Raw genomic sequence first — 25,813 nt, 5'->3', positions numbered from 1 at the left:
TTATTCCAGTTTCCTCTTTCAAGAAGCATAAAGAAAAATGTCTGGACTGGCGGCAGTTCTTTTGCACTTGCTAATTGTGAGTACTTGGCAAGGATCGCTGTCAAGACCCAACGAGGATTGTGATCGCTACTGCTTCTCAACGATGAGGACAGTAATGGATCATGTTGTAGCCAACAATGAGGAAAAAAGTACTTGTAAGTCTGCGAATGATTCCCTTGCTTTGCAAGAGGCCATTAGCAGCGTGAAGGCTTCTCTGGAGTCCAAGGATGTAAAGCTGGACAGGCTCCAGAGTCAGCTGATTGCCACGCAGGAATCTATTCAGAAGTTAATACCTCAGGGTCTTCAGGAGAAACTAAGCAGGACAGAGAGCCAACTTAATGACCTAGAAAATAAACTGCAATCTATGCAGAGCCAGATGGACAGCCACCTCACAGCTATTAAGGCAACCCTATCGAAGCTCGAAGTAAAATCCATACCACAAGGCTTCGAGCGTATCGGCCAAAGATACTTTTATATCCAAGAAAATAAAAAGGAAAATTGGGTTGATGCCCAGGACACCTGTCGTCGGATGGGAGGACACTTAGCCTCCATTCAAAATAAAGAGGAATTCGACGCCATTGTTGACAGGATCGACCGCGATGGAGCTTACTTTCTGGGCATCAATGATCGAGCCCAAAAGGACCGCTTTTTGTCTAGAGCCTCCGGAACGACAGCTTCCTTTTTAAAGTGGCGTGTTGGTGAACCGAGTCACAGCAACGACCAAGAGCGTTGCGTTACTGTCGCAAGCGGAGATATGTATGTCGGCAATTGCTCTTATGAGAAAAGATTCATTTGCCAATCAGATGACAACATATAATGAAAAACAAGAACTTCCTTCTCCATATCAATGTCAATATCAATTTCCTTAAAAATATATGGCCATTATGTTCAATTCCAAATATCGTCATGATTTCCAGACCAACACAGCTTTAAGCTCTGTTAAATTATTAAATAAATGATGTTGTTACAGATTTTAAAATATTTTCTGAAGTTTGTATTTATAAGAGTTTTGGGAACGTAAGATCTGAAGTACAGAGGAATTGTATTAAATTGAGAAAAAATTTTATATTTGAAATTCATATTTATTTTTATTGATTATGTTACTATGACAGAATATTAGTAATAATTAATAATAATTCAAGATTGCAGGACCACATATCATATTCCAAGAATTTAGGTTATCTGGGATCAATGAGCAGTATTAAGTATAAGAACAGCCTGACTGTAAACAGAGCTATTTATATATTGATAAGCGCTTAATGTAATGCCTAAAACATGGAACAGCAACCATTTATAAAGCCAGTCAGACGATGGTGATTTTATTCGCGTTTCCTCCATCAAGAAGCATAAACAAAGATGTCTGGACTAGCGGCAGTACTATTGCACTTGCTAATTGTCAGTAGTTGGCATGGATCGCTGGCAAGACCCAACGAGGATTGTGATCGCTACTGCTTCTCGACGATGAGGACAGTAATGGACCATGTTGTCGCCGACCATGATCAAAATAGCACTTGTAAGGCTGCGAATGATACCCGTAAAGGACAAAACGAGATCAAAGTTCAGTTGGCCGCCTTGCAAGAAGCTGTGAGCAGCGTAAGGGCTTCTCAGGAGTCCAAGGATGTAAAGCTGGACAGGATCAAGAGTCAGCAGGTTAACATGCAGGAGTCTATACAGAGGTTAATTCCTAATGTCCTTCAGGAAAAACTGGGCAGGACGGAGAGCCAAATGAAAGCCTTAGAAAGTAAACTGCAAGCCTTGCAGAGTCAGATGGAAAACCACTTCACAGTAATTAAGGCGAGCCAATTCAAAGCCCTGGAAAACAAACTGCAATCTATGCAGAATCAGATGGAAAGCCACTTCACAGCGATAAAGACGAGCCAAATGAAAGCCCTAGAAAATAAGCTTCAATCTATGCAGAGCCAGATGGACAGCCACCTCAATGCAATTAAGGCAACCCTATCGAAGCTCGAAGTAAAATCCATACCACACGGTTTCGAACGGATCGGCCAAAGATACTTTTACATTGCAGAAAATAAAGAGGAAAACTGGGTTGATGCTCAGAGCACGTGTCGTCGAATGGGAGGACACTTAGCATCTATTCAAAATAAAGAGGAATTCGACGCTATTGTTGACAGGATCGACTGCGATGAAGCATACTTTCTGGGCATCAATGATCGAGCCCAAAAGGACCGGTTTGTGTCTACAGCCTCCGGTAAAACAGCTTCCTTTTTAAAATGGCGTGCTGGTGAACCTAGTCACAAAAAGGACCAAGAGCGATGCGTTGCAATCGGAGACGGACGTATGTACGTCGGCAATTGCTCTTATGAAAAAAGATTTATTTGCCAATTAGATAACAACATATAATAAAAAAGCAAGAATTGCCTTCTTCAGCAGAACACATTTTATAAAACTAATCTAAGTTTTTAAGTTCGATTTCAAATATCGCCTTTATATGCAGACCAACCCATAAAGCACTCTCCATTATAATTATTAAAGAAATGATGTTATTACAGATTTAAAAATGTTTTCTTGAAATTTGTATTTATAAGAGTTTTGGGAACGTAAGAACTGAAGTACAGAGCAGTTGTATTAAATTAGGAAACAAAAAAGCCACATTTAAAGGTTCCTTATTTGGTTTTACAGATTTGAGGTACCTTAAACTATTTATAAAAATCAAATGCAATTTCCTAGGTAATAAGATGGAGCAAAGGCAAAGGCAGATGTGGGAATCAGATGAGTCCTGGTCCCAGCAAAGCGGTATTTGCCAAAATAAAGATGAGTATAAAATAGTGGAGTAGATCCGATATCCAGTGCCTACGCCTGCTGTTCCTCGTTTCCGTCGGCAGAGGTGTGCCATACATGACCCATTTCTAGGGCCTGTAGCTTGAGCAGCTCTTTCTGACTGTCCTTGGCCTGAAGGTGGAAAACGCTTTGCTATGGGAGCGTAGTATTGGATTAATTAAAAAGCTAAATGAAAGTCTAACATGAGTATTATTTACTTATTATTAGTTAAGCAAATAATACCATAATTGTTTCACGAACTTACCTTGACCTCTTTGGTGGTTAGGACATCCATTTTGTCGTAGATGATGGCATGCAGACCGAGCTCCTTAAGCAGCTTAATGGTATCCTTGGAGTTGTTGTCGTCACCCCAGCAGAACAGTACCAAGCCGCGCTCCTTGGCCAGATTTACCTAAAAGCGTCCGTAGCTGAATGATGCACGACTCGACAGTGGATCATGTTACCTGACTAGGGTCTCGCAGCAAGTCCTCGGTGTGAGCCACAACGCCCAGGAGCTCCATGGCCACCGCATGCCAAACGGCCAGTTCCATGGAGTTTCCCCTGGGGTCCATATACTGCTGATATTTCGTAGTCCTTCCAAGGGTTAGAAACATGACGGGATATCTATTTTGCTTGAATCTCAGAATGGTGCAGATGTCAGGATCGAAACAACTTAAGACAATCCTACGATTCCCTGCCTTTCGGAGAATCACATCCAGTATGCAATCAATATAGAGATTTCTATCCACCACATGTTCGAATTCCTCCTCCATTTTGCCGTCCTCTAGCCGTTGGGACCACTTGATTTCAATATTAAAACCAACATGAACATCCAGGGCATCAAGAACATCAGACAGCTGGGGAAAGGGTTGGTGCTCCAGTAAGTCATCGTTGTGAAAAGAGCGCGTTTCCCTGGACAGCCCCTCGGCTATATGGTAGACCTTTAGTTTCTTTAACTGCTCCAGGGATAACTCTCTCATTGGCAAGGCCAGGAAATCGTGCTCCTGCATACTACACTTCGACTTCAGAGAGACGTAGATCATGAAATCGTGATAAACCACCGGTACCAGATCCTTGCTCAGTTGCACATCAAACTCCACCATATCGGCACCATGATCAGCAGCATTCTTTAAAGACGTTATGGTATTCTCTCGAATCACAGCATCTTTGGCTTTGAAGCTGGTTCCCGAACCACGGTGTCCCACATCCAGTCCCGTCCACTTGTTGTTCCAATATCGGGCATAACTGACACTCATATCCATGTGTGCACACTGCGAAGATGGCTTCACGATAAGATAGCCAAGACGCATCATTCCCAAAGGTCGATGGCCCTTGGCACAGGTTATTGGTAGCTCCAAATTGCCTTCAGAACGCTTGAAAAGATTCGGTAGCACATAATGATAGCCCAGATGATTCGGTGGACCATCTTCTTTGGCCACTCGCGAGCTGTAGCTATACAAATCAATCAGATAGGCCGTGCTCTCAAAGTCTCCCACGGTCAGGTGAAATATAACCAAATCGGTGGCTCCACAGGCAGTACCGAATTGCTCTTGACTTCTGATTTCGCACTCATCGGCACTCAATGTGACCACCTCGCTGAAGCCAAAGGCTGCGGATGATTCTCCACCGTTTTCCTTGGTGTCATGGGTGTCATTCGATAGGGAATCCTCCAAAGGGGAAACGGGGGTCACCGACTCGCAATTGGCACTCGGAATACTCAGGTTCATGGGCGTTACCTTGACATGTATGTGTCTTCTTTTCATGCGCTGCTTAAACGTAAACGGGGCGTAAAAGAACTTGAGCTGAACCACAGTCTCTTTGGTCAGCCAGCCCCGGTCCACCTTCTCCTGGCCATTAATGGAGCCAAATATATCCGTGTGATTCTTGGCAGGTTGCTCATCGAGTTCCTTGATAATACGAGGCTGTAAGGAAAGAGGCTCTTTTAGTCATGTTACTTAATAAGCAGGCAAATTTGAGTCCCATACGAGTGTATTCTAATCAAGTCCGATCCCAAGTCCAGCTGGATTTTTGGTCTCTACTCGTATAGGGTCAGTACATAATCAATTAGTAAACCTGTAATTGGGTCTCCCAACGGCGAACCATCAGATGCTCCGTGCTCGGATCTACGGCACAGACCATATAGCGATATTCCGTGTCGCAGTGACGGGGGACATAAACCTCTCCTATCCAGAGATTGCTATCCTCATCTTCGTCCTCCTTAGCCAAAAGAGCCGCTCCCGAGTGCTGCCAATTCCCCAGGGCCTCGCAATTCCCCACAATCGCCAGTTGCTCGTTGGCAGCTAGTTCCTGGTTCATCAGAACCCGAAATGTCCAAAGCCTGTTGGTGGTTATATCGCCAAAGATCCGGCGGGATCCCAACCGGTTACCGTTCTCCGAGGAAGCAGGACAGGATGAAGGTGCCGCCATCGCATCCTCATCACCATCGTGGGAAGCCAACCAATTTTGCATTCTGTAAGTAATCATTCACATATTGTACACGGCCTTCATTTCACTTATTTATAAGGTCACAAGTTCGTATTTTTATCGAGTGCAAATAATTATATATATCCACGGTATTAACACAATCGATTAACTTCATTTTTACAGTGCATTTGTTGTTATTGACCTTATCAGTGGGTGACGTACATAAATAACTTTTATCACTCACTTTGTGTGGGTGTGTGTGCTGTAATCAAGGAAAACAAAAGCTATGTCGCTTTGTTTTGCTCTGCTTTCCCGTCGCTGTCTGCTTCCTCTTGATAGTTTTCCTCAATTTTCTTTGGCTTTCTCAGAGGTGCGAAACTATAACAAAAGAAATGAGCAAACTGAAGAATCGCCAGATTTTTCGGTCATAGCAGCTGTTTTGGCTCGCGGATTTCAGCTAAAAAAATTGCTATTTTCAATATATTTTACAGATTTCCATCAAGAATGAACGATGAAGGATACAGGAAGGGAGATGATACCATATGTATATATTATCTGCCCGATTTTTGTGCGGGTGCTGGTATAACTGTGAATTGCATTATTTTTTTCAAGGAAAATCGGGTCGCCGGTGGGAATGGAAAAACGAGTGACCATATGGCGAAATCTAAAAATTGCTGCAATGAATAAAAATAAATACTACCTGTGAAGACATCACGGGTTTCTCTACTTTTAATTTAAAAAGCTTTTGTTTGCAGTTATGGCATCTATATCTCAGTAGAGAAGTATCTATTTTGCTCTTGTTATCAGTATATATTGCATCTTTTAGATGTGTATATTTTATATTAATGCCTAAAAATGCGTAACCTTTATTCTATTAACATTCCATTTACAAATTAAAGCTTTAAAGTTATAGGGTAAAATTAGGAGATTATCCCCGAAGTTCGGTACTTTCCAGAAACTTTGGACATCGAGGAGATAGGTTTGCACTCTCATTTATCAGTGTCGTTTAAACACACCTGCTGCACACACCCATCATGGAGGATTGGGATCTCGGAAACTCGTTGGGTAACTCAGATCTTCCCCATGAGTATATTTACGACCACGATGATCGATATGAGCCGGCCAGTAAGACAAAAGTTACAAAACATTCGCCCTTCAAAGGCGGAAGGTTTTGATGCCAGAAGTAAGACTAAACAACGCAAAAGTTCGGGATGCATTCCCCCGTATCCGCATTCTTCTCGCCTAAAAAACGGCTCTCGTGTTTATGAATATATTAAGCCAAGAGAACAAGACTGCCGAGCGAAGTTATGGAGAGAGGCTTACGAGGTGAGCATAGTTTTGCGACAGGTTTTGAAGAGATCTAAAAGCCTTACTGTAGATTCTCCAGCCGGAGCATAAGAAGCCAGCCATTGCCAAGGAGCTGAAGGGCAAGGAGGGTGTAAAAACACTGATACATCCGTGTTTGCATAAGGTCAAAGGTCACATCGAGCCGGAAACAAATAACAACTGCCCGCAGTGTTGGAGGGCAATCCTTTCTGTCAAAGTTTTCAAGGACACAGCAGGCTAATGCATAGAAAATGCAAACTGTGTATATAAACATAAAATATATACATACATATGTATGGAAAAGTGTTTCTTTGATTTTAATGAGTCACTCTTTCGAATGCATTTCAGTTTTGGCGGGAAAGCGTTATGAGAAAGAAAACAACACATCAACAGCTGATCACTGTTGGGGAATATATGTGAGATTTATAACAAGAAGCTCGTAGTGCTATCCAATGCAAATGGTGATTATTAAACATCATTCAGCTTCTGTCAGTGACGGCTGGGTCCTAAAAGGTGGCAACTCTTCTTGAGAACAGCTGTTTTTGTTTGCTCTTTTGGCGGGAAATAACCAGTGCCAAATATTGTTTACAATTTGATTTTGTGGCGGTTTTTCAAGGAAACCTAGGATGGATCAATATCCCGATGAGAACGAGGAGTTCGAGCTGCAATACCAAGATGAATTGGAGCTGTTGGAAGACTTGCCGGACGAGTTTAACCCGTACGATGGCCCCAGCACCTCAAAACAGGCAGCGGAGAAACAAAAGGAAAACAGAGAGCCTCCGGCTTTAAAAGATGTCTCCCGCCTTGGTAACTCCACGCTGGGATCGCCACAACTATCCCAGATTACTTTCGGAGCCAGCCAGTTAAGTGGTGAAGATGAAGGCGCAGGAACTTCAGGCGGAGGCCATGTAAATCGACGTCTTTTCGGGACTCCCAAGGGTCCGCCAGTGGGCAGGGGCTGCTCCACGCCCCTTCCAACGGATGCCCGCCATTCAGGAGCTGGAAAACACTCAGCTAACTAGCCGGGGATTTGCCCAGGAAAAGGAAAATGAGGCTGCAAATCAACTCCAGGAAGTTGGCCTCAAAAACGTCAACAAGCGCCGTCTGGAACGTGATCTCTTCGGGGATATAGATGATCTCTTCCACGAGTCCTACGAAGACCCTATGGTGAAGAAAGCCCGAACCGAGGAGCAACGGGATAACGAGGCCATCGACAAGATCCTCGAACTTCGACGGAAAATGCGAGAGTCCAGCAAAACTATGCGGAAAGATGAAGTGAGCCGGCTAAAAGCCCTACATGACTTCAAGATGAGGAATCTGTCATATGAGATCCCAAACTGGCCTTTTTGGCCATTCAGAGGAGCGATCTCGAGCGGATCTATGTTAGATTTCACTCCGAGGAATACGAGCAAAGGCAGCTAGACATGATCAGTGCTAGAGGCGAAGTGGTGGGCAGCCTTTTGGGCGAAGCCAAGGAGAAGATCTGGCAGGAAGCCAGCGAAATAGTGAGTATCAAGCTTAAGGAAAGAAACCAATAAACATTGTTTTGATCTTGCAGGTGATAAGTCGTTGTGCAGTGGAAGCCGATCCAGATGTTACCCTCGTGTCCACCAGTTCCAGCACGGAACCTGGACGCCTGTGGGTGGACAAGTACAAGCCGAGAAAGTACATTGATCTGCTCTCCGATGAAATGACCAACAGGAGTCTGCTTTATTGGCTAAAAATGTGGGATAAGGTGGTCTTTGGCAAAGCTTTCCACACCAAACAGGAACAAGAGGCGGTGTCCGGAGAAACAGGTGGTGGAGGAGCTAGCAACCAGCTGAATAGCTTTAACAAGCGCACTGGCAAATTCGAATCTAATGGCGGTTGGCGACAGCGTAAATCTCGTCAGGCTCTCAACACAAATGTAGATGCCCTGGGCAGACCCATGCAGAAGGTGGCTTTGCTGTGTGGTCCACCAGGTCTGGGGAAGACCACACTGGCTCACACAATCGCCAGGCATGCTGGCTATAATGTCCGGGAGATCAACGCCTCCGATGATCGCAGTCCCGAGGCCTTTAAACTGGCTTTGGAGAACGGCACACAAATGTCTTCGGTGCTGAATGAGGACAAGCGACCCAATTGCATAGTTCTAGGTGGGAAAACCATTTCTAATTTTCTGATATAAATTATTAATCATATCTTTCACTTCAGATGAAATCGACGGCGCTCCACGGCAGTCAATTGACTATTTAGTGAAGTTCATCAGCGACGGGATTTACAACAAAGTAAAAGCCAAGGGCGCTAAGCCAGAGCACAATGTTCTTAAGCGACCCATTATCTGCATTTGCAACGATGTCTACGATCCCGCCCTGCGTCCTTTAAGACAAGTGGCCTTCGTGGTCAGTTTTCCACCCATCGCATCTGCACGTCTAGCGGAAAGGTAGGCTGTTTATGGTCATACTATACTATAGTATTCTTACTATTGATAACTATCTTTTAGATTAGTTAAGATTGCCCACAGAGAGCAGCTAAAGACAGACTTTGGCTCTCTGATTGCCTTGGCTGAGAAATCTGGTAATGATGTGCGAAGCTGCATATCTTCCATGCAGTTCTTTAAGTGAGTATTTGGCAAATATTTATCATGGTTTATATTAATGCTGACTCCCCTTTCAGTGTCCAAAAACACAGTCTCACTCTGCAAGATGTGCTCAACAACAATCTAGGACAAAAGGATAGGCATCAAGGTCTCTTCGCTGTGTGGGATGCCATTTTCCGAGTGGGTTTTCTTTTTTTTTTTTGTATATATTTATGTGGCTTTTTAATCTAGCTTATGATATTTTTCAGATACAACGCCCGCGGAAAACCCTCCAGGCGGACGCCAGTAAGGTCGACGAACCCGCCCAGGTAACAATGACCAACATGTCAGTGACCACACGAGTTAGCAATGTTCTGGATGTCGTCCATTCCAGTGGAGACTTCGAAAGGTAATGAAGCCAGTAAGAAATGCAATCTACCCTTTTAGGATGTAGTTTTTGGCTACATTAGGATGTCATTTATGTTAGTGTTCTCTTAATTCACGCAATGCTCTTAGTCTAATTAGTTGGTTTATGACTTAAAATGTTCTTTGATTCGGCAGACTTACCCAAGGCGTGTACGAGAATTACCTACAACAGAAGATGCCCGATCCCAACTTTTACGGGCGTGTGTGATGCCCTCAAATGGTTTTGCTTTACGGATACAGTACAACATCAGATTAGCAGACAGCAGAACTACAGTGTGTACCCGTACCTGCAATACGGCTTTGTCGTTTGGCACTTGCTGTTTGCCACACTGGCCTGGCCGAAAATTGCATTTCCCACGCGTGGCTTTGAGGTGAGCTAGGAAGAGGAAAAGAAACGATGACGAGATGATGGCCCCGGGCCACATTATTTCTTTTCAACGCAGTGAGGCTGCTTCTTTGAGGCAGGCTCATGATTTATGCAGGCGTCATTAGCCGGGGCAAACATCCCCGGCCAGGCCCTGTGGAAAGTGCATAATCAACACAATCAAGCCATGTAATTTCTTGTCCATTATGTGCCTCAAATGCAATCACAAGATTAATGAGTCTCCTGCATAGATTTCGCAGTGTTTACGCAAAGACCAACCCCCTTTTATCCTTGCAGTTCCAGCAGAAGACCACCAACCAGAGAAACATCTTTCAGGCCCTGTGCAAAGGTGTCACCACCTCGGCTTTGGGTGTGGGTCAGGGCAGAACTCTGCTCCTCGATACAGTGCCATTGCTGAAGAGGATTCTATCGCCGCAATTGCGATCCGTTGCTGTGCAGTTGCTGTCGCCGAAGTAGGTAAATTTCTGGGGTCCGTAAAACAGTTTTTTATACTCATTAATTTCAGGGAGCAGCAGGACTTGCGACACACCATCGAGGTGATGGTTGATCTCGGCCTGACTTTTGTGCAGGTCAAGTCCCAGGAAGGACACTATATCTTCCAAACTGAGCCGGATCTCGATGCACTCAGTGCTTTCCCAGGTAAGTCCACATAACGGAGATGCAAAATAGATCTAAAGCTATGCGTTTATATCTTCAGGGTACGCTGGCCTCACGCTCCCGTACTTTAGTCGCCAGTTGATAGCCCGTGAGGTGGACTTGGAAAGGATCCGACGGGCTGCCCCCAAGGGTGGAGCACCTTCAGTTCCCGCCGCCAAAAAGAAGACACCAGGAGCTGCAGCCCAGCTACCCAATCATTTGCAAACACTGAAGCCGAAGCCAATTTCGGCGTCAAATATGAGCAGTGCACCCAGGCAGCAGGTGAATCTTGGAGGATTTGCATGCCTTGCATTTACTTAGCAGCAATTTACTTGCAAATTTTAGCCACTCACTGAAAATGCGCATATGCTTCGGGTTCGACCTCTGTTCGTTTTTCCCATCCCCTAAATTACCTTCCCTTGCTGTTCTGCCCAAAGCTCTTTTTCTCGCTGCAAATCCTTGGAAAGCTAATAACCCATAAGGGGATTCCGGCGGTATTGCCATCGGAGTCGTAATGTGGGATCAGCGCAAACGAACATTTATTGCCCATCTTAAACGAAAGCGACTGGGAAAGCTACTTTGTTCTTAACTTTATGGGGGTCCTCATTTGATTTTCTTTTGTTTCCTTTGCAGAACAACGTATATATTTTTAAAGTCTTTATCAGCATTCTAACTTACTTTTAAGTATTTTTTATGATTTAATAAATAAATATCTTCTTTTCAGCTCACTAAAGACTTCTTTGGCCGGATAACTCACAAATCGGCTTCAACCAATTCAGCAGAGGAAGGTAAGTCTTTCAAAATATATAACTATCCTGTTTTTGTTTAATTTGAGTTATTTGCAAAAGCCAAAACCGATGCTATTGTGAAGAGCCCCATTTGGTATCGCTATAAGGAGGGTTTCAACAATGCCGTTCGCAAGGATGTTCACATACACGAACTGCTCTAGCTTTAGCTTTTTACTTAGGTCTCTTACTCTATTTATTCAAATTGTAAAATCACATTCTATATAGGAAATACCCGAATGCAGGTTGGTAATAAATTTACTATAAGTAAGCCTCTCATTGTATCTTTTTGAATTTTGGAAATGAACGATTAATGAAGTTTTCGGTTTTAACCATAAGCTTACGCGGGGATTCACTGGAAGTCTCTCAATGAACAACAAGGGCTGAGCATTCTGAATCATGCTGCTCTATTTCTAATTCATTCTTTGTGTGGTTCCTAAAAACAAAATTAACCCCACCCTTGCAGTCTTTACACATGTCTGTAGTTAGCTGTGCTTTCTTATCGCGGGTTTCGGTGGGTTGAGCTCGGAAAGTGTTCCCGAATGCCTCGCTTACTCAGTTGCCCGCCGCCCGTCCAGATGTCTCGACTGTATCCCGCGTCGGTGGTGCTGTCGCTGCTGCTGGTGGCGCTGTTGTTGCTGATCCACCATCACGGCACAGATGCTAGAGTCACGCAGACAATGCCCAGTGAGTAGCCACATCGTTGGTGTGCCACAGAACCATATAGAGATTGTAAATATTTCCTTAATCTCAGATTTTGTTTATCAAAATTTTGCATATTGTTATAATTTATGAACTGATTTTGCATCTAAGTTGTTGCCCAGCAACCATTGTTTCCATTTAATTTAAAATCATCATCTGTGGTCAATGCCAACTGCCGATCAGAATATATAATAATAACATATAAAATCTAACTGATCGCCAGGAATTTGTTACGAGCTGCCTCCACGTTCCGAGGGTGTTTGTGCCATATCAGTCGAGGGTTACTACTATGACTCGTCCCATCTGGATTGCATTAGCTACAATATTGGGGCCTGCCACCTGACCGTAGGCCAGACTTTCGGTAGCCAGCAGGACTGCATCGCCACGTGTATCCAAGGCAACAGTCGCAACCAGGACTTGTATGTGAACGAGTAGCATAAATAAATACGTAAACAAATGAAATAGTTTGATTTGGTAAGAGTTAATCAAATCGTCCAGAGCGCCAAACAAGTTGCGTCGAAGTTCCTAATCTCAGCTGGATGTCAATCATCCGCCCCGTTGACCTGTGACGTAACTGCCTTTCGATTGTCGCTCAGTCGAAACGTGCGGCTAGTCTGTGATTATAGGTTCTTGGAAATTAAAGTTGTCTTGGTTGATCATTGCATGTGGATTTACGCTAGCTTTAAGAGCTGTGAATATATCGAAGGATGACTGTAATATTGCTTTACCATTCATAATGAAAAAGCATAAAAATGTATGAATAATAGTTTGACCCCGTAGAACGCCATTGAAGGAGATGATGCTACTGATAAAGTCGGTCTATTTTCTCAGGGCATTCGCAGTACGTTGCGTATACGTCATGATGGCCTTATCAGTCGAAAATCTTAGTTTGCTCCTCTTAGCCTTCTGCAACAGGCACTCGCCGGATCTAGCCGGAATTTGAGGAGAGTCAAGCCTCATCTCTCACCATCGAGTATTCGAGTATTATCAATCAATACACATGAAGAATTTTAAATTGATATAAAAAAATAAGATTTTCATGGATTAAATTAATGTTTAATTCCCAAAGAATAAAAGTTTTATTAAGTAGCATTCCCATTTAAGTAATAAAATTTAAGTGCTATAGAAAAACTAATTTTGAACACTCATCGATTGGAATTTCCCTCTGTGTACAATCCGAATCAGCAGCAGAGTCGTTGGCAGAGGCAGTCTGATTACAAATAGAAGGCCTTTTGTTCGAGGCTTCGAGTCGAGTTCGCGACTCGACGTTTAGTCAGTGACCAAGTGTGAGGTGAACGAAATCCGTTTCTTTCTGCCATCAAAAACTCTCAAAAACTGCGCAGACAAAGTCCAAGGGGAGGAAGACTAGATCCCTAAAGTATTCCCTATCTGCATTTCGAACTAGCAACGGCTGCAACAAAGACTCATTTGTTTTTTTCGGCTGGGCTCTTGCACTCTCGCTGAACTTTGAAGTGCGACGAGTATAAAAAACGCATAAAGTCGGAATAAAGAAGTAAATAAATAAGAAAAGCAGACAGATCGGCCTATCATCTATATACTAGAGGCCTTTAATCACAGTGAAATCGGGAATCGGACACATTCCGTACTGCCCTCTTATATATGGCGAATTGCTGCGCATTTGTGTTTGTCCTGAACCAGATTGACATCATCGGTGCTTGGGAGCAAAGTAGAGCTGCAATACAGAGCTGACCAAGCGACACTTGCTGGGAACAGTCCGGAGAAGTACACGAAAAACTATAGGAACTACCGTCCAGAACTTGTTATCAAAATGACCTACCATTGGATAACCATTTGGGTTTGTGTGATCTTGCTGATCATCCCGGATCAGAAATTCATGGCAGAGGCGAGCGTGCGTAAGTACTCAAGAAACTATGAGGAATAGATGTAAGCAAATAATTACTAATTTCGATGCCTCTTTTTCAGGAGATCTTTGTCCAGGTCCCCCGAGCACGACTGGAGTGTGTATGCCAACCACCATGGGCATCCATTATGATCCGGAAGCGCAACGTTGCAAATATAAGGGTTGTAGCAACAAACGGCTCTTCGCCTCCCTTGAGGACTGCGACAAGATTTGTAACAATCCGCGGCACGTCAAGCGGCGCAACCAAGCAAGAGCCAATGAAACTCCACGTTGAATAAATCAAATCGAAATAGAAGGGAATCTTTTTTGTTCACTTTCAATGGGCTTTATTAAGTGGAAAATATTCCGACTGAATATCGTGTAATTTAAGTTGAAGACATCCTAAGTTATGGAGAACCGCTTGTCAGAATACATCATAAACTAAATAGGTCACTGCAGTACTACATTGTATTTCATCTTTTAAGCTAAAATTGCTGGAAAGTCTATATTGTTACCTAAGTAATACTAAAAACTTGATGTAGATAGATAGTAAGTTAGGGAATTGACATTTCACTTAGCACTTTCATATATCACGGCAGTTGAACTCGCACTCCGCTTTGGTGGAGAATCGGTTGTCGTTGCCACCGCATCCGCCGTAGATAAAGGGTTCGCAGTGGCGCTTGACGGGATTGTAGGCGTAGCTCTCCACATAACCGAAGCAACGGCCACTGATCATCGGCTGCAGGCACAGTTTAACTAGATTTTGAAATACCGCTTATTAGAATGCCAAAGGCCCTGAGCAAGTCTAGCGCTAGAGTTACCTCTCTTGGAGGCCGCCCCTGAACGATGCGGAATCAGCAGGAGGAGGCCAATTAAAAGCCACTGCCAAGGAGCCGGCTTCATTTCATCTGTAGTTGGCGGTCCACCCTCTACTCGTCTTCAGCCGATAATCAACCGTCTCGTTCTTGAGCCAGCAACTCACTGAACCGGGCACTCAGCATTGGTTTCTGTGTTTACAAATGCCTTCAAATGCTCATACCCGTTTTTTGTTTTGTTTTTGCCAATACTCAGCATTGACCAAGTTAACAACTACAGGGGATGACTTAGGCCTGACCGAAATCTAATTACCTACCTTTTAGAAACTCTCTTAGTGAGACCCACTACTATGCTAATTATACAAAACAATCTATAACTTAGATATTATTTGTGATTGATTTACTTTGGTGACTTTTCATGAAAAGCTAAATAACAATTACTCAATATAAGTCAGTGGGAAAACTAATCCTCCTCATCGCATACCCTACAATGGCTCTCATAAAAAACAACGCCCGCGGAGATGACGTAAAGACACTTGGCAGAAGGCAACAAAAACATGTTCCGCATATCAATTTGGCACCAACAACGAAACAGCTTTGCCAATACTTAAAAAACCAACTACTAGTGTGTGAAGCGTTCAGATTGACAGCCGGAGAGGCGATTTCAATTTCAATTTGAGTTTCGCTTTCAACCTGCCAGCCAATCGAATAGAAGAGCCCAGCTTATTAGATATATTTCTTGGAAAAAGTTAGTTAGTTTTGGTTTTAGTTTCACAAACTACTTCACACACTGAAGGCAATCGCTTTTATTTTCGAAGAATTTTCCCACAGCTCGGCAGCCTTTGAGGCTCATCTGAAAGCAAATATTCCTCCACGGACTATACAAATATCCACGGATCATGGTGTCACAAGGCCCTGAAGTTCCTCCGCCATTCTTGCAACGGTCTAAATGAAAATTCAAGGAAAACTGATTAGTATTTCTAGGTAAAGAGTTTAGAAAAGAAATTCTTACAATTCCATCCCAAAGTGTATCCAAGGTAGGCTACCAACAAGCAGGCCATGTAGAGAGTCTTCATTTGGGGTATGACCGCGTTAAAGACGTTTACCCTACAGTCTTAACTGATGATCAAAGACTAACTGATGAGATCGAATCACAGAACTTACTTAATAGCTGAGACGAATGAAATTCAGTTGAAATAAATTACAAATTTCATGCTTTTACTCCCAAATTATCATATATATTTCGATTTCATGACATCAAGTCTAGGACTTAACGAAATACGATTCTGGAGAGAATTATAATATATCGGCTTAGACTTTTTTTATGTTCCCACGCACTGAAGGCAATCGCTCTTATACTCAAAGAATTTTCCCACAGCTTGGCAGCCTTTGAGGTTCATGGAAAAGCATGAGTACTTCCACGTACTGTATATATATCCTCTGATTATCCTGTCGCAAGACCCTGACGTTCCCCCAGGCTGCTTACAGCGAACTAAAAAGAAAATGTTTTCAATTTGAATAATCCGCAGTATTCGACAATTTATTTCTTACAATTTGATCCCAAGGAGTACCCAAGAAGGGCTACTATCAAAAAGGCAACACAGAGAGTTTTCATTTTGGATGATTATACGTTGAACTTAGCTGAAGACAAACTGCATTTAACTCAGAGCCTGTGAAGCTATTATAGCTAAAACTAATGCAATTTAGTCGAAATAAATGGCAAGTGACATGCTTTTATTCCCTATATGTAATATTTTTTTTCAATTTCATGACATCAAGTTTAGGACTTCTCAACGTAATACAATTCTAGATAAAGATATTTTTCAATTCGGTATTTTAGGATTGCAAGCACTGAAGACAATCGCTCTTATTCTCAAAGAATTTTCCCACAGCTTGGCAGCCTTTGAGGTTCATGGAAAAGCATTTGCTGCTCCACGTACTGAACATATATCCTCTGATTATCCTGTCGCAAGACCCTGAAGTTCCCCCAGACTGCTTACAGCGAACTAAATGAAAATCATTTTAATGTAATAGTCCTTCGTATTTGCCGATTTAATTCTTACGATTTGCTCCCAAGGCATATCCAAGAAGCGATACCATAAAAAAGGCCGCATATAGAGTTTTCATTTTGGATGATTTTACTTGAATGAAGTCCGAAGACTAACTGCCTTTAACTCAGAACCTGTGAAAGGTAAGAGCTGGTTAATAGCTAAAGCTAATGCGATTAAGTCGAAGTAAGTGGCATGCTTTTTTCACAATGTATATGCTGTTTAGACATTTTAATATTTTAAGTAACTCTCCTTGCATCATTTGGCCAAGTAATAAATGCCGTTTTAGTGTTACTTCTAACTGCAGTGCTAGGCCACTGATTTAGTAATTAAACGAAGCTGAGGGCGAGGGACAATTAACGTCTGGCGCTCAATTATTTCAAGCAAATTAAACAGTTAACCGAATTGCCACCCCGCATGCCTGACATTTTGGCCATTCAATCAGGCCCGAAAGGTTCGGGCCATCATGTGTGCGGGAGCTAATGAATAAATAGCACGGCACTTTGACAGTCCCCAAACTCCGGAGTTCCTCAGCATCGGAATTATCGTTACATCATCATCGTTATCATCGTCGTGGAGCGATAATTCAATTTGCACTGCGAATTAACACCTGGCATCGTTTCAGTTTCTGTTTCTGTTGTTGGCCATCTCGTCTTGCCTTGCCCAGGATGCTGGCCCTAATGTGGCTCTAATTATCGCCCTTGCCCAGGTCTTTAGTCCTTTCCCATCCTGTCAGCACACAATGCAACTTTAATGAGCCCCACAAAGTGCCATACTCGCCAATAATAATAATATCTGTCTCTGGAAAATGGCCATATTAGCCAGTGCTATGACATTCGTATTTATTATGCAAATTGTTTGCAATTTATGGCTCTGTTTGGGCTGACTTAGGCTGGCCAGCAGGAAGTTGGGGACTAAAATGTAATCAACTGCTTTAATTATGTGGTTCTAAGGGGTTCTATCAGAACCTTCTTTCGTAGGCACATCTTTATTAGACTCACAAGACACTGAAGAAATGGGTCTATCCGTTCTTAATTTCGCTTTCAAAGGTACAGTACTTAGTCTGGTTAACAGTTCTTTATTCTAATACTTCCTTTCGCTGCAGTTTTGTTAACAAAATCTTGTTATACGCACTTGGATATGCAGTCCTCCAATCGCTTGAAAAAGTTTCCTCTTCCCGAGCAGTAACCAGATATTCGCACACATTTTTTTTTCCTTGGTATGTAGGAATAGCCCTTACACTTTCCCACAAACGACGCTTTCAGGCCACAGATTGCTAAAGAAACGCAAATTTCGGGATAAATTCACTAAGTTTTTATGTATTTCTTACCGCTCTTATAGGCTGTTTTCGCCATCAATCCACTTAAAAAACTCAAAAAGAGGAGAATAAAAAACGTTCTCATTGTTAGGCAGAAGTTTTGTTTCCTTCAGGGGACTTAATGTAACTAATATTCAAAAGAGCTATCGCTTATTCGTATAACAACTTTAAATGGCTGTTGCTAATTAATTAGTTCAAGTCAGTCTTTTCCTAACAAGAAGCTTATTGCAGACATTGAAAACCATTCTAGTGAATTATCCCTACCTATCCCTCAGGTTACTATCTATTTCTTGCAGGTGGTTTCGCAGTCCTGCTTGTTGCTGAATTGATTGCTATTCTGCAGGCAGCCCTGCCAGAAAACGCACTCGTTAAGTTCGTCCACATAGGAATACACGGTCACCAGTTCCTCACATGATCCTTCGAGGTAGGGCTCAAGGCTGCAAGTGTCTAGGAATACTGTGAGTTTACCTGGGATTACCTAGTTAAGGGTTTTATTTAGTACTCACCATCTTCAGAGCCTCCGACTAAGCTCAGCATTGCAAATAATGAAAGAAAGATTGTTGTTTTCATCCTGAAAGAAAGTAAAACTGCGGTTGATTGAGACTTCTTCAAGTTTCCTCAGTTTCAGTTTAAACTAACTTTAACTTTTATATTTCTTTGTTCCATCTGAAACTAATTTAATCCGTTTGACATTAACCTAACAAATTAAGAATTGGTTTCAGATTACTTTTTTTATTTCTAAAACGAGCTTTTATTTTTTCAGTTCCATGATGTTCTAGCTACTATACACTTGCATCTAAAAGAATATATTTTCATATATATGTACGATCTTTGTGTAAATCAGATAATTAATCTCGCCTCAGCGCTCAACGCGTCGTATGCGCAATTCGAGCTACAAACTCACACATGGATGGACAGAGAGTGAGCAAATGATTTAATTTGAGCTCGACTCGACGGCTCAAACTCAGTATATAGAACTTGAATATATAGAACATTCGGCTCAGTTCAGTACACAGTCGTTGCTATTAACGTTCAGTTATCAGGTTTCACAGACAAAATGCGTCTGCGGATGACCCAGTTTCTGTGCCTTGGGGCACTTCTATTGCTAAGTCTTATGCAACTCACGCAGGCAGTGGCCACACCCAACAACAATAATAATAATAATAATGCTAAGCCGAAGCCTATTGCTCAGGTGCAACCAGCGAGTCCGGCAGGAAAAAAGCCTGCAATCGTTGCAACCACATTAAAGCCACAGAGATTGGTTCAAGGTGAGTTTATTTTTGAAATGATAAGATCATTGATCTTATAACTAAAGAAAGAAAGTTACTTGAAACCAAATCTTTCTTTTACAGATCCCAAATGCCTGCAGCCCTTGGAAACGGGTCCTTGTCGGATGAACCTGGAGAGGTTCTACTACAACAAGGACACAAAAACCTGCGAGACCTTCAAGTACGGCGGATGTCGCGGCAATGACAATCGTTGGGGATTCCGGCAAACTTGCGAGGAGGCTTGTCTTCCAAAGAATAAATAATCACAAGGAATGTAAAGGTAAGTTTTTAAATCTGAATATGTTAACTACTTAATCCATAAGTGGGATAGGCACAAATGTGATGTCATTGTTGAGAAATATGAATAATACATTTATAAACTACTTTGTTACTCAAGCATTACATTCAATTTTTAACAAAATAAAGTAATTTTGATCTGGATTTCACTTCCGCTCTTTGAGAAATATAACTATATTTATTTACAATAACTTATATCCTAAACAATATTTGTACATCAAGAGAAAGCTGGTTAGCATTAGTTTAAAGTAGTCAATAAATTAGTCATGATACTGATAGCCATTTCAACGACAAGTACTTAAACTATTCATTAGCCAGTAATCCAGTCAGATGGCAATTAAGCTAGATCCCCTTCCACCTTCTATACGTGATGGGGTTTGCCAAAACGATGAAACCGATCCGGAAGCAAATGGGAATATGATTTTATGGCTAGCATTATGAATCGGTTGGCTGGAGCGTTGAACTGCAACTGAAGGTTGGGTAGGCTTGTTAGCTGCTTGATAGCTGACTGACAGTGCCAGGTGATGTGGATATAGACGTCAGAGAGCGGCACCGGCGTGATTTACATGCGACGTCGAATCAGTTGGACAAACAAGCTCCCGCTCCGATAAGTAAGGCACACAAAAAGAGGCAAAAACGGTGGGTAAAAACCCGGCCGAGTGGGTACGTACGTGAGTGGATCAGCTCGGACGGATAGTATTTAAGCCTCACTACTCCACCGATCCGAAATCACTCGCAGCCACTCAACGGGATCGAAATGTGCTACAGATATAGCTTCAGTTTTATTACAATCGCGGCGGTTCTGCTTCTGGCAGTGGGCATTCAAGGAGCTCCCTCGGATGTGGTGGTGGAGAAGGCGGAGGACCCCGCAGTGCATAGTCCCCTGCCAGATGGTCATTTTGAAGTCCCGGAGGACTGTCACCAGCCCAAGGAAACTGGTCGCTGCTTCGCTTTGTTCTACCGATATGCCTACAATGTGGATACCCAGGCCTGCGAGGAGTTCGTCTACGGAGGATGTGCCGGCAATAAGAACAACTTCGAGTCCAAGGAGCAGTGCGAACAGGCCTGTTTGGGAAAGTCTGCCAGTCCGACTACAGAGGCCTCTACAGAAGCCAACAGCGAGGTCACCACCGAAAATAGCACCTCTGCTTGATTTATTTTAGTTTTTTAGTTCGTAATTTATCTGTCATCTGAATTCATCGCAAAAGCAAAAGCAACACATTAAGCTACTGAGTTGATTATTGAAATAAATTGATTTGATTTTTTATTAATTTTAAAATAATGTTGTTTTATGTATAAAAGATATGGTGTATATAAATATATACAATAACAAACACACTAAATGCAGATTCTATTCTGTTTTATTTTGAACGAATATCTAACAGTGGGTATCTGTATCGATTATGAATGCATCTTAGGTAGTCATTTCGGGAACTTGCAACTGGAAGATACTCTGTTAATCCATGGAATTTAGCAACAATTAAAAACAATTCATGTAATTTCGTTGCGAAATATATTGTTAAATAAGTTCATTAAGCGGGGGCTTTTAGGATTTTGATAGCTTAAGCTAAATTAAATATCTTTTGGTTTAAAAGTTTCCACTTCCTCTGCCAAATACAACACACAGTTTTATGTATTTAAAAGAGATAACGTGAATTCGAATGAAAGCCAGACAAACCCTCTTCGAATCACCAATCAGTGCTGGATTTCATCTAGCTAGAACGTAGTTCCTAGGCTTATTTACGACCCCGGCTTTATTTCCAGCACAAACAAAAAGTACTCAAAGCCTCGTCTATTTGCCCACCAATTTCACGAGCACTTGTTAATGAACCGAAAGTTCATGAGCACATCGATAAGATCCCGATTGGTAGTTCCCACTCCCGACTGACACGGTGTATATAACCCAGTGCCGAACCTCCGATTAGCATTAGTCGTTCCGCGGAAGTTGCTAGAGATAGTTACCTTAATTGAGATCAGAATGAAGTTCATTGCTGCCGTCTGTGTTTTGTTCGCCCTGCTGGGTCTTGCCTTGTCGGTCAAGGATCGTAAGTGAAGGAGTCCTTTGGAAATGGAACCAATTTTAACCCCTCTCTCCTCTAAAAGCTCTCTGCAGTCTGCCTGGAAAAACCGATGGCAATGGCCTCATCAAGTGCGCCGCCTTCATCCCCAGCTTCAGCTACAATCTGGCAACCAATTCTTGCGAGGATTTCATCTACGGGGGATGCGGCGGAAATAATAACCGATTCTTATCTCAGGCTGAATGCGAACAAAAGTGCAAGGAATAAATATTTGAAACTCTTGATAAACCCCATTGAAAAATAAAAATATTAAAATAAAAAATAAGTTGATTAACAGACTAGCAATATCTCTGTTTTAAGCAGCAAAACTTAGAATTATGGACAGAATATAAGTTATAAATCCTTATAACACATCATGTTGTTCTCACTTTTAATTTTAAAGATCATTATTGGTGTTTGAGGCAGTAAACTATATGGTGATTTTGATTAGAGAATGTAGATTGTTTTTTCTCGAACCCTAAGTTCTTAGATTGATGAAATAAATCAATTAAATCATACAGAAAGCAATTAGAATTTCTCTTTAAAGCCATATATAGATAGATGGCTCTCAAATTTAATGACTAAAAGTGACAAGCGATATTATAATTGTATGCCAACTGTTATTATTGAAGCAGAGAATGAAGTGTGACAATGAATAGCTTAAGCATTTGCCTGGAACAATGAAAGGTTTCTAATACTAGCAATGAGAAATGCAAGATTAAGAAGAAGCCCTTTGATAATATTATATTGTTTATAAACTTATTTATTTTCATATCCAAATAGTGCAGTGACTCGAAACAGCTTGTGAAGTACTTTGTAATGGTTTTTGTAATTGCTGAGAGAGTTTCCCTTTCCCTATCGTACCATAATTACAACACAGTTTCCACACTTGTTGACACGCTTTGTTTGCGGTGCTCATTGTTTATTTCGAATGATAATACAATTATTAAGTATAGCAGCTACTAATGTGAGGGGCTTTCCCTTTCCGGCGGCTGGTAAACAAAGTGAGTTCTGGGAAGCCGAGGAAAGTCAACAAGCGTCCGGCACAAATATTTACATAAATCGGTGCGAAATTTTGTGGAGATTTCCCAGCCATAGCTAAACCCGATTTGTTTGTCGTATAATCACAATGTTTAATGTGCTTGGCGATTAGCCGAGAGTTCAATGCAAGGCCATGGCTATATATTACGGGGCTTTAGTCGGCCAGGTGCAGTTTGCTTTCATCTACACCAGCAGAAGGTTCCGAAGGTTTTCCATTATGAAGCTAATGATCCTCGTGTTTGTGTTTGCCGCCTTTGTGGCCAGTGCCTTGGCCCTGAAAAACGGTTTGTGATAATCACCCTTGAATGTTCTCAGTGTACGAATTTCGAACCCTTAGAAATCTGCGGTCTGCCACATTCCCGCAACGGAAATGGCAAAATCTCCTGCGAGGCCTACATCCCCAGTTGGTCCTACGATGCCGGCAACAACCAGTGCGTCAAGTTCATCTACGGAGGCTGCGGGGGCAACGACAACCGATTTAATTCCAAGGAAAATTGCGAAGAAAAGTGCTTGCAATAAAGTTGATTAAAAAGAAATTTGCAAAAAAAAAACGCGTTGTAAATTTATTTAGAAAAATATTAATTCAGTTTTGGGTTTAGATTATTTTTTACTGGGAAAAGGTTATTATTAAGCTACGATCCATGTGATTAGACAAAGCTGTCCGCCCACTTTCCTTTATAAACTCTATAAAGACTGTCGATTTTCACTAGTTGGTCTAAGAAGTCGAAGCTAACATGAACTCTACTGCTATTTTTTTCTTCCTTTTTGCCCTGCTAAGGGTTGGCTGGAGTCTCAAGGATCGTGAGTGAAGAAATTACATGGAAAGTTAAATTATCCCAAATAATTTTTCGGTATTTTGTTAGCCATTTGTGGACAAGAGCCTGCATTTAATGGCCATTATTTTTTTTGCACTGGCCGACTGCCCATGTATACTTACTTTCCCAACTGGAATGCGTGCCAAACCTTCGACTACAAGGGCTGCTCTGGAAATGACAACCGATTTGATACCCTGGACGACTGCGAAAGAAGGTGCAAGTCAATTACTTAATAATTATTATTAAATAAATATATAAAATTGGCAAAGACAAGCGATTTAATTCCAAGGAAAATTGCGAAGCCAGGTGCTGGCCATAAAGTTTTGTAAAACAAAAACTGTTAATCTCTTATTTAGAGAAATTCTCTTCTTTCTCTCCGAGGCTTTAATCCAGAGCACTGCTAGATAAGACCGAGCTGTTCTCTCCCTGTCTTTAATTAATCTCTGATTTATAAATGGGCATAGTCGCTTAACGAAATCGGAGCCAAGATGAAGTACCTTGCTATTGTTTGCTTACTGCTGGCCCTGCTAAACCACTGCAGGAGTTACAGCAGCTTCAGGGATCGTAAGTGGAGAAATCTCATGGAAATCAAAGTGATTATAATATCAAAACCTACTTTTTATTAGGTGCCTGTAAAGAAAAGCCAGCATTTAATGGCGATTTTTTAACGTGCGCTGGCAGCTTCACCAAGTTCAGTTACCATCCTGATCTTAATATGTGCATTAAATTCGACTACGGAGGCTGCTTCGGAAATGACAACCGATTTGATACCAAGGAGGAGTGCGAACAAAAGTGCAAGAAAAATAGCTATTATCCGACATATGGGCATAGGCAGTATTATAAAAGTTAATGTTTTAGATACATTTCCTGGACTTAAATTGTTAATAATGCACCAGACCAAAAACTTGTAAGACCATTTACATATTCACATAAATTGTCGCCCAGAGATTTGCTTTTGTTAGTTTGACGAATAATAAACATTTTTAATGTTCCCAAGCGATAAGCTTCAAGTTCACTGTAATGAAAGGGTATAAAGTACACGACAACCGCCGAATAAACTTGAGTTTGTTTTCCTCTGCCCCAGCTGAAAGTTCTAAATATTTTCACTATGAAGCTGCTGATCCTCGTTTTTGTGTTCGTCGCCTCTGTGGCCTGTGTTATGGCTCTGAGAAATGGTAAATGACCTTAATTTCTGTCTTCTTTCTCAAGTTGAATATTATTAAATCTTCTCAGAAATCTGTGGTCTACCTCATTCACTTGATGGAGACTTAGAATGTAGAATCTCCTGCGAGGCTTACTTCCCCAGCTGGTCCTACGATTCCGCCCATAATGAGTGCGTGAAATTCATCTACGGTGGCTGTGGTGGCAATGCCAACAGATTCCCCTCAAAGGAACTTTGTGAAAAGAAGTGCTTGGAATAAAATGGAAATCGAGCATCTCCACATTTTGTTTTGTTTTGGTTTTTTCTCACTCAAAGAGATGACGCAATCTAAGCTTGATAGTGACAGAGCCATTAATCTAGTCTGGAATATATTTTTTATATTTTTTACCAACTGTACCCATTGACCAGTTCCCTGCTATCTGCAGACCTTCTATATAATTAGACGGGGCTGCTTTGACCTGCTAGATAAGAGGAAGCCATTCCTATTCCGATTTCTATATGTGCAACTCTATAAAACGCTGATGTGGCCAAGTCTGGGCAACCAGAGACCAACTGAAGTTCCAATTGAAATGAAGTATCTTTGTCTGTTTGCCATTCTGCTCTTCCTGAGCCTGTCCAGCAGGCGTTTTTGGGTCCAGGCCAAGCCGGGTAAAAAGAGAACGTCACTAATACCATGATCAAAGATCTCATTGCGATTCCCTTTACTCCAGAGATGTGCCAGCAGCCGCCTTCGATGGTAGGCATGGCCCAGGATGGAGCTGCCTGCATGGCTTTCATGCCCGCCTGGACATACGACGCCTCCAAAAATGCCTGCTCGGAGTTCGTCTTCGGTGGCTGCGGTGGAAACTCCAACCAGTTCTCCTCCCAAAGTGAATGCGAGAAGGCCTGCAAGGACTAAGGGGATCTCGGGCAAACCCATGCCCTGAAACACTACAGTTTTGTAAGCTGAAAACCAAAACAAATAGCCGGCAATCTTGTTTTGAAAACAGGCAAACAAAATGCAAAATAAACTCAACTACAATATCAAGGTTTGTTGTTATTGTCAGTGCTAAAAAACTCAAACAGAAACC

General features: G+C 42.0%; 17 protein-coding genes across 18 annotated transcripts; 13 read left to right on the top strand and 4 right to left on the bottom strand.

Annotated features, from left to right (window-relative positions):
• Nucleotides 1-22: 22 nt before the first annotated feature.
• LOC121529963 (accessory gland protein Acp29AB) lies at nt 23-920 on the top strand. Its single transcript, XM_041818115.1, has one exon. It carries the CDS (start codon nt 38-40, stop codon nt 854-856), a length of 819 nt encoding a protein of 272 aa, XP_041674049.1. The 5' UTR covers nt 23-37; the 3' UTR covers nt 857-920.
• Nucleotides 921-1,395: 475 nt separating this feature from the next.
• LOC121529969 lies at nt 1,396-2,837 on the top strand. The gene is made up of 2 exons (XM_041818129.1): nt 1,396-1,780; nt 2,731-2,837. The coding sequence occupies exons 1-2, from the start codon at nt 1,396-1,398 to the stop codon at nt 2,835-2,837; spliced, it is 492 nt and encodes a 163-aa protein (XP_041674063.1).
• Nucleotides 2,562-5,875, bottom strand: LOC108111131 (glycerophosphocholine phosphodiesterase GPCPD1). Of its 2 annotated transcripts, none has more exons than XM_017220495.2 (6): nt 5,784-5,875; nt 5,489-5,622; nt 4,894-5,290; nt 3,285-4,742; nt 3,086-3,232; nt 2,562-2,973 (listed from the first exon to the last, which is right to left on the bottom strand). In XM_017220495.2, the coding sequence occupies exons 3-6, from the start codon at nt 5,287-5,289 to the stop codon at nt 2,854-2,856; spliced, it is 2,121 nt and encodes a 706-aa protein (XP_017075984.2). In that variant the 5' UTR covers nt 5,290; nt 5,489-5,622; nt 5,784-5,875; the 3' UTR covers nt 2,562-2,853. The 2 variants fall into 2 exon arrangements, with proteins under 2 accessions (XP_017075984.2, XP_017075982.2); XM_017220493.2 differs by having other exon boundaries at nt 5,489-5,701; nt 5,784-5,873.
• Nucleotides 5,876-6,027: 152 nt separating this feature from the next.
• On the top strand, nt 6,028-6,876 carry LOC108110584. Its single transcript, XM_017219681.2, has 2 exons — nt 6,028-6,570; nt 6,623-6,876. Exons 1-2 carry the CDS (start codon nt 6,328-6,330, stop codon nt 6,809-6,811), a joined length of 432 nt encoding a protein of 143 aa, XP_017075170.2. The 5' UTR covers nt 6,028-6,327; the 3' UTR covers nt 6,812-6,876.
• Nucleotides 6,877-7,108: 232 nt separating this feature from the next.
• On the top strand, nt 7,109-11,630 carry LOC108110469 (chromosome transmission fidelity protein 18 homolog). The gene is given in 15 exon segments (XM_017219537.2): nt 7,109-7,538; nt 7,540-7,915; nt 7,918-8,075; nt 8,129-8,705; nt 8,764-8,992; nt 9,053-9,169; nt 9,226-9,328; nt 9,397-9,536; nt 9,689-9,743; nt 9,745-9,924; nt 10,215-10,390; nt 10,444-10,577; nt 10,636-10,856; nt 11,299-11,362; nt 11,423-11,630. Coding segments are annotated over 15 exon segments (2,973 nt in total). The 5' UTR covers nt 7,109-7,196; the 3' UTR covers nt 11,524-11,630.
• A 276-nt stretch (nt 11,631-11,906) lies between these two features.
• Nucleotides 11,907-12,523, top strand: LOC108110573 (papilin). Its single transcript, XM_017219670.2, has 2 exons — nt 11,907-12,046; nt 12,285-12,523. The coding sequence occupies exons 1-2, from the start codon at nt 11,938-11,940 to the stop codon at nt 12,494-12,496; spliced, it is 321 nt and encodes a 106-aa protein (XP_017075159.1). The 5' UTR covers nt 11,907-11,937; the 3' UTR covers nt 12,497-12,523.
• Nucleotides 12,524-13,222: 699 nt separating this feature from the next.
• LOC108110488 lies at nt 13,223-14,243 on the top strand. The gene is made up of 2 exons (XM_017219565.2): nt 13,223-13,935; nt 14,006-14,243. Exons 1-2 carry the CDS (start codon nt 13,851-13,853, stop codon nt 14,215-14,217), a joined length of 297 nt encoding a protein of 98 aa, XP_017075054.2. The 5' UTR covers nt 13,223-13,850; the 3' UTR covers nt 14,218-14,243.
• A 121-nt stretch (nt 14,244-14,364) lies between these two features.
• Nucleotides 14,365-14,881, bottom strand: LOC108110489 (chymotrypsin inhibitor SCI-III). Its single transcript, XM_017219567.2, has 2 exons — nt 14,744-14,881; nt 14,365-14,678 (listed from the first exon to the last, which is right to left on the bottom strand). The coding sequence occupies exons 1-2, from the start codon at nt 14,823-14,825 to the stop codon at nt 14,506-14,508; spliced, it is 255 nt and encodes an 84-aa protein (XP_017075056.1). The 5' UTR covers nt 14,826-14,881; the 3' UTR covers nt 14,365-14,505.
• Nucleotides 14,882-17,847: 2,966 nt separating this feature from the next.
• Nucleotides 17,848-18,200, bottom strand: LOC108110612. The gene is made up of 2 exons (XM_017219710.2): nt 18,116-18,200; nt 17,848-18,061 (listed from the first exon to the last, which is right to left on the bottom strand). The coding sequence occupies exons 1-2, from the start codon at nt 18,186-18,188 to the stop codon at nt 17,910-17,912; spliced, it is 225 nt and encodes a 74-aa protein (XP_017075199.2). The 5' UTR covers nt 18,189-18,200; the 3' UTR covers nt 17,848-17,909.
• A 186-nt stretch (nt 18,201-18,386) lies between these two features.
• Nucleotides 18,387-18,862, bottom strand: LOC108110611 (kunitz-type serine protease inhibitor conotoxin Cal9.1b). Its single transcript, XM_017219709.2, has 3 exons — nt 18,831-18,862; nt 18,610-18,775; nt 18,387-18,550 (listed from the first exon to the last, which is right to left on the bottom strand). The coding sequence occupies exons 2-3, from the start codon at nt 18,671-18,673 to the stop codon at nt 18,387-18,389; spliced, it is 228 nt and encodes a 75-aa protein (XP_017075198.2). The 5' UTR covers nt 18,674-18,775; nt 18,831-18,862.
• A 238-nt stretch (nt 18,863-19,100) lies between these two features.
• On the top strand, nt 19,101-19,649 carry LOC108110534 (kunitz-type serine protease inhibitor bungaruskunin). The gene is made up of 2 exons (XM_017219616.2): nt 19,101-19,371; nt 19,456-19,649. Exons 1-2 carry the CDS (start codon nt 19,161-19,163, stop codon nt 19,632-19,634), a joined length of 390 nt encoding a protein of 129 aa, XP_017075105.2. The 5' UTR covers nt 19,101-19,160; the 3' UTR covers nt 19,635-19,649.
• A 740-nt stretch (nt 19,650-20,389) lies between these two features.
• Nucleotides 20,390-20,944, top strand: LOC108110555 (early lactation protein). The gene has a single exon (XM_017219645.2). It carries the CDS (start codon nt 20,426-20,428, stop codon nt 20,819-20,821), a length of 396 nt encoding a protein of 131 aa, XP_017075134.2. The 5' UTR covers nt 20,390-20,425; the 3' UTR covers nt 20,822-20,944.
• A 640-nt stretch (nt 20,945-21,584) lies between these two features.
• LOC108110510 (male accessory gland serine protease inhibitor-like) lies at nt 21,585-22,097 on the top strand. The gene is made up of 2 exons (XM_017219590.2): nt 21,585-21,713; nt 21,772-22,097. Exons 1-2 carry the CDS (start codon nt 21,647-21,649, stop codon nt 21,951-21,953), a joined length of 249 nt encoding a protein of 82 aa, XP_017075079.2. The 5' UTR covers nt 21,585-21,646; the 3' UTR covers nt 21,954-22,097.
• Nucleotides 22,098-22,923: 826 nt separating this feature from the next.
• LOC108110575 (male accessory gland serine protease inhibitor-like) lies at nt 22,924-23,317 on the top strand. The gene is made up of 2 exons (XM_017219672.2): nt 22,924-23,050; nt 23,104-23,317. The coding sequence occupies exons 1-2, from the start codon at nt 22,984-22,986 to the stop codon at nt 23,283-23,285; spliced, it is 249 nt and encodes an 82-aa protein (XP_017075161.2). The 5' UTR covers nt 22,924-22,983; the 3' UTR covers nt 23,286-23,317.
• A 726-nt stretch (nt 23,318-24,043) lies between these two features.
• On the top strand, nt 24,044-24,577 carry LOC108110989 (male accessory gland serine protease inhibitor). The gene is made up of 2 exons (XM_017220298.2): nt 24,044-24,145; nt 24,208-24,577. The coding sequence occupies exons 1-2, from the start codon at nt 24,070-24,072 to the stop codon at nt 24,429-24,431; spliced, it is 300 nt and encodes a 99-aa protein (XP_017075787.2). The 5' UTR covers nt 24,044-24,069; the 3' UTR covers nt 24,432-24,577.
• Nucleotides 24,578-24,648: 71 nt separating this feature from the next.
• Nucleotides 24,649-25,023, top strand: LOC108110990 (male accessory gland serine protease inhibitor-like). The gene is made up of 2 exons (XM_017220299.2): nt 24,649-24,756; nt 24,815-25,023. The coding sequence occupies exons 1-2, from the start codon at nt 24,690-24,692 to the stop codon at nt 25,000-25,002; spliced, it is 255 nt and encodes an 84-aa protein (XP_017075788.1). The 5' UTR covers nt 24,649-24,689; the 3' UTR covers nt 25,003-25,023.
• A 150-nt stretch (nt 25,024-25,173) lies between these two features.
• Nucleotides 25,174-25,770, top strand: LOC108110988 (male accessory gland serine protease inhibitor). Its single transcript, XM_017220297.2, has 2 exons — nt 25,174-25,391; nt 25,454-25,770. Exons 1-2 carry the CDS (start codon nt 25,265-25,267, stop codon nt 25,639-25,641), a joined length of 315 nt encoding a protein of 104 aa, XP_017075786.1. The 5' UTR covers nt 25,174-25,264; the 3' UTR covers nt 25,642-25,770.
• Nucleotides 25,771-25,813: the final 43 nt, after the last annotated feature.

The sequence above is a fragment of the Drosophila eugracilis genome, unplaced genomic scaffold (genome assembly GCF_018153835.1).
Source record: "Drosophila eugracilis isolate 14026-0451.02 unplaced genomic scaffold, ASM1815383v1 contig_2152, whole genome shotgun sequence".
Taxonomy (NCBI): Eukaryota; Metazoa; Arthropoda; class Insecta; order Diptera; family Drosophilidae; genus Drosophila; species Drosophila eugracilis.
Note: the sequence above shows the minus strand (reverse complement) of the source record. Positions and strands in the feature narration are given on the sequence as shown.

Excerpts from the sequence above, each read along its gene's own strand:
- LOC121529963 (XM_041818115.1), top strand. The coding sequence starts at position 38 with ATGTCTGGACTGGCGGCAGTTCTTTTGCACTTGCTAATTGTGAGTACT.
- LOC121529969 (XM_041818129.1), top strand. The coding sequence starts at position 1,396 with ATGTCTGGACTAGCGGCAGTACTATTGCACTTGCTAATTGTCAGTAGT. Across the intron at positions 1,781-2,730 it reads CCAAATGAAAGCCTTAGAAA|GTAATAAGATGGAGCAAAGG; the intron begins GTAAACTGCAAG and ends GCAATTTCCTAG.
- LOC108111131 (XM_017220495.2), bottom strand. The coding sequence starts at position 5,289 with ATGCAAAATTGGTTGGCTTCCCACGATGGTGATGAGGATGCGATGGCG. Across the intron at positions 4,743-4,893 it reads GTTGGGAGACCCAATTACAG|CCTCGTATTATCAAGGAACT; the intron begins GTTTACTAATTG and ends CTTTCCTTACAG. Across the intron at positions 3,233-3,284 it reads TGCTGCGAGACCCTAGTCAG|GTAAATCTGGCCAAGGAGCG; the intron begins GTAACATGATCC and ends GGACGCTTTTAG.
- LOC108110584 (XM_017219681.2), top strand. The coding sequence starts at position 6,328 with ATGAGTATATTTACGACCACGATGATCGATATGAGCCGGCCAGTAAGA. Across the intron at positions 6,571-6,622 it reads TATGGAGAGAGGCTTACGAG|ATTCTCCAGCCGGAGCATAA; the intron begins GTGAGCATAGTT and ends GCCTTACTGTAG.
- LOC108110573 (XM_017219670.2), top strand. The coding sequence starts at position 11,938 with ATGTCTCGACTGTATCCCGCGTCGGTGGTGCTGTCGCTGCTGCTGGTG. Across the intron at positions 12,047-12,284 it reads AGTCACGCAGACAATGCCCA|GAATTTGTTACGAGCTGCCT; the intron begins GTGAGTAGCCAC and ends ACTGATCGCCAG.
- LOC108110488 (XM_017219565.2), top strand. The coding sequence starts at position 13,851 with ATGACCTACCATTGGATAACCATTTGGGTTTGTGTGATCTTGCTGATC. Across the intron at positions 13,936-14,005 it reads CATGGCAGAGGCGAGCGTGC|GAGATCTTTGTCCAGGTCCC; the intron begins GTAAGTACTCAA and ends CCTCTTTTTCAG.
- LOC108110489 (XM_017219567.2), bottom strand. The coding sequence starts at position 14,825 with ATGAAGCCGGCTCCTTGGCAGTGGCTTTTAATTGGCCTCCTCCTGCTG. Across the intron at positions 14,679-14,743 it reads AGGGGCGGCCTCCAAGAGAG|TTAAACTGTGCCTGCAGCCG; the intron begins GTAACTCTAGCG and ends TTCAAAATCTAG.
- LOC108110612 (XM_017219710.2), bottom strand. The coding sequence starts at position 18,188 with ATGAGAACGTTTTTTATTCTCCTCTTTTTGAGTTTTTTAAGTGGATTG. Across the intron at positions 18,062-18,115 it reads GAAAACAGCCTATAAGAGCG|CAATCTGTGGCCTGAAAGCG; the intron begins GTAAGAAATACA and ends GCGTTTCTTTAG.
- LOC108110611 (XM_017219709.2), bottom strand. The coding sequence starts at position 18,673 with ATGAAAACAACAATCTTTCTTTCATTATTTGCAATGCTGAGCTTAGTC. Across the intron at positions 18,551-18,609 it reads AGTCGGAGGCTCTGAAGATG|ACACTTGCAGCCTTGAGCCC; the intron begins GTGAGTACTAAA and ends CAGTATTCCTAG.
- LOC108110534 (XM_017219616.2), top strand. The coding sequence starts at position 19,161 with ATGCGTCTGCGGATGACCCAGTTTCTGTGCCTTGGGGCACTTCTATTG. Across the intron at positions 19,372-19,455 it reads GCCACAGAGATTGGTTCAAG|ATCCCAAATGCCTGCAGCCC; the intron begins GTGAGTTTATTT and ends TTTCTTTTACAG.
- LOC108110555 (XM_017219645.2), top strand. The coding sequence starts at position 20,426 with ATGTGCTACAGATATAGCTTCAGTTTTATTACAATCGCGGCGGTTCTG.
- LOC108110510 (XM_017219590.2), top strand. The coding sequence starts at position 21,647 with ATGAAGTTCATTGCTGCCGTCTGTGTTTTGTTCGCCCTGCTGGGTCTT. Across the intron at positions 21,714-21,771 it reads TGCCTTGTCGGTCAAGGATC|CTCTCTGCAGTCTGCCTGGA; the intron begins GTAAGTGAAGGA and ends CTCCTCTAAAAG.
- LOC108110575 (XM_017219672.2), top strand. The coding sequence starts at position 22,984 with ATGAAGCTAATGATCCTCGTGTTTGTGTTTGCCGCCTTTGTGGCCAGT. Across the intron at positions 23,051-23,103 it reads TGCCTTGGCCCTGAAAAACG|AAATCTGCGGTCTGCCACAT; the intron begins GTTTGTGATAAT and ends TCGAACCCTTAG.
- LOC108110989 (XM_017220298.2), top strand. The coding sequence starts at position 24,070 with ATGAAGTACCTTGCTATTGTTTGCTTACTGCTGGCCCTGCTAAACCAC. Across the intron at positions 24,146-24,207 it reads TTACAGCAGCTTCAGGGATC|GTGCCTGTAAAGAAAAGCCA; the intron begins GTAAGTGGAGAA and ends ACTTTTTATTAG.
- LOC108110990 (XM_017220299.2), top strand. The coding sequence starts at position 24,690 with ATGAAGCTGCTGATCCTCGTTTTTGTGTTCGTCGCCTCTGTGGCCTGT. Across the intron at positions 24,757-24,814 it reads TGTTATGGCTCTGAGAAATG|AAATCTGTGGTCTACCTCAT; the intron begins GTAAATGACCTT and ends AAATCTTCTCAG.
- LOC108110988 (XM_017220297.2), top strand. The coding sequence starts at position 25,265 with ATGTGGCCAAGTCTGGGCAACCAGAGACCAACTGAAGTTCCAATTGAA. Across the intron at positions 25,392-25,453 it reads TTGGGTCCAGGCCAAGCCGG|AGATGTGCCAGCAGCCGCCT; the intron begins GTAAAAAGAGAA and ends CCTTTACTCCAG.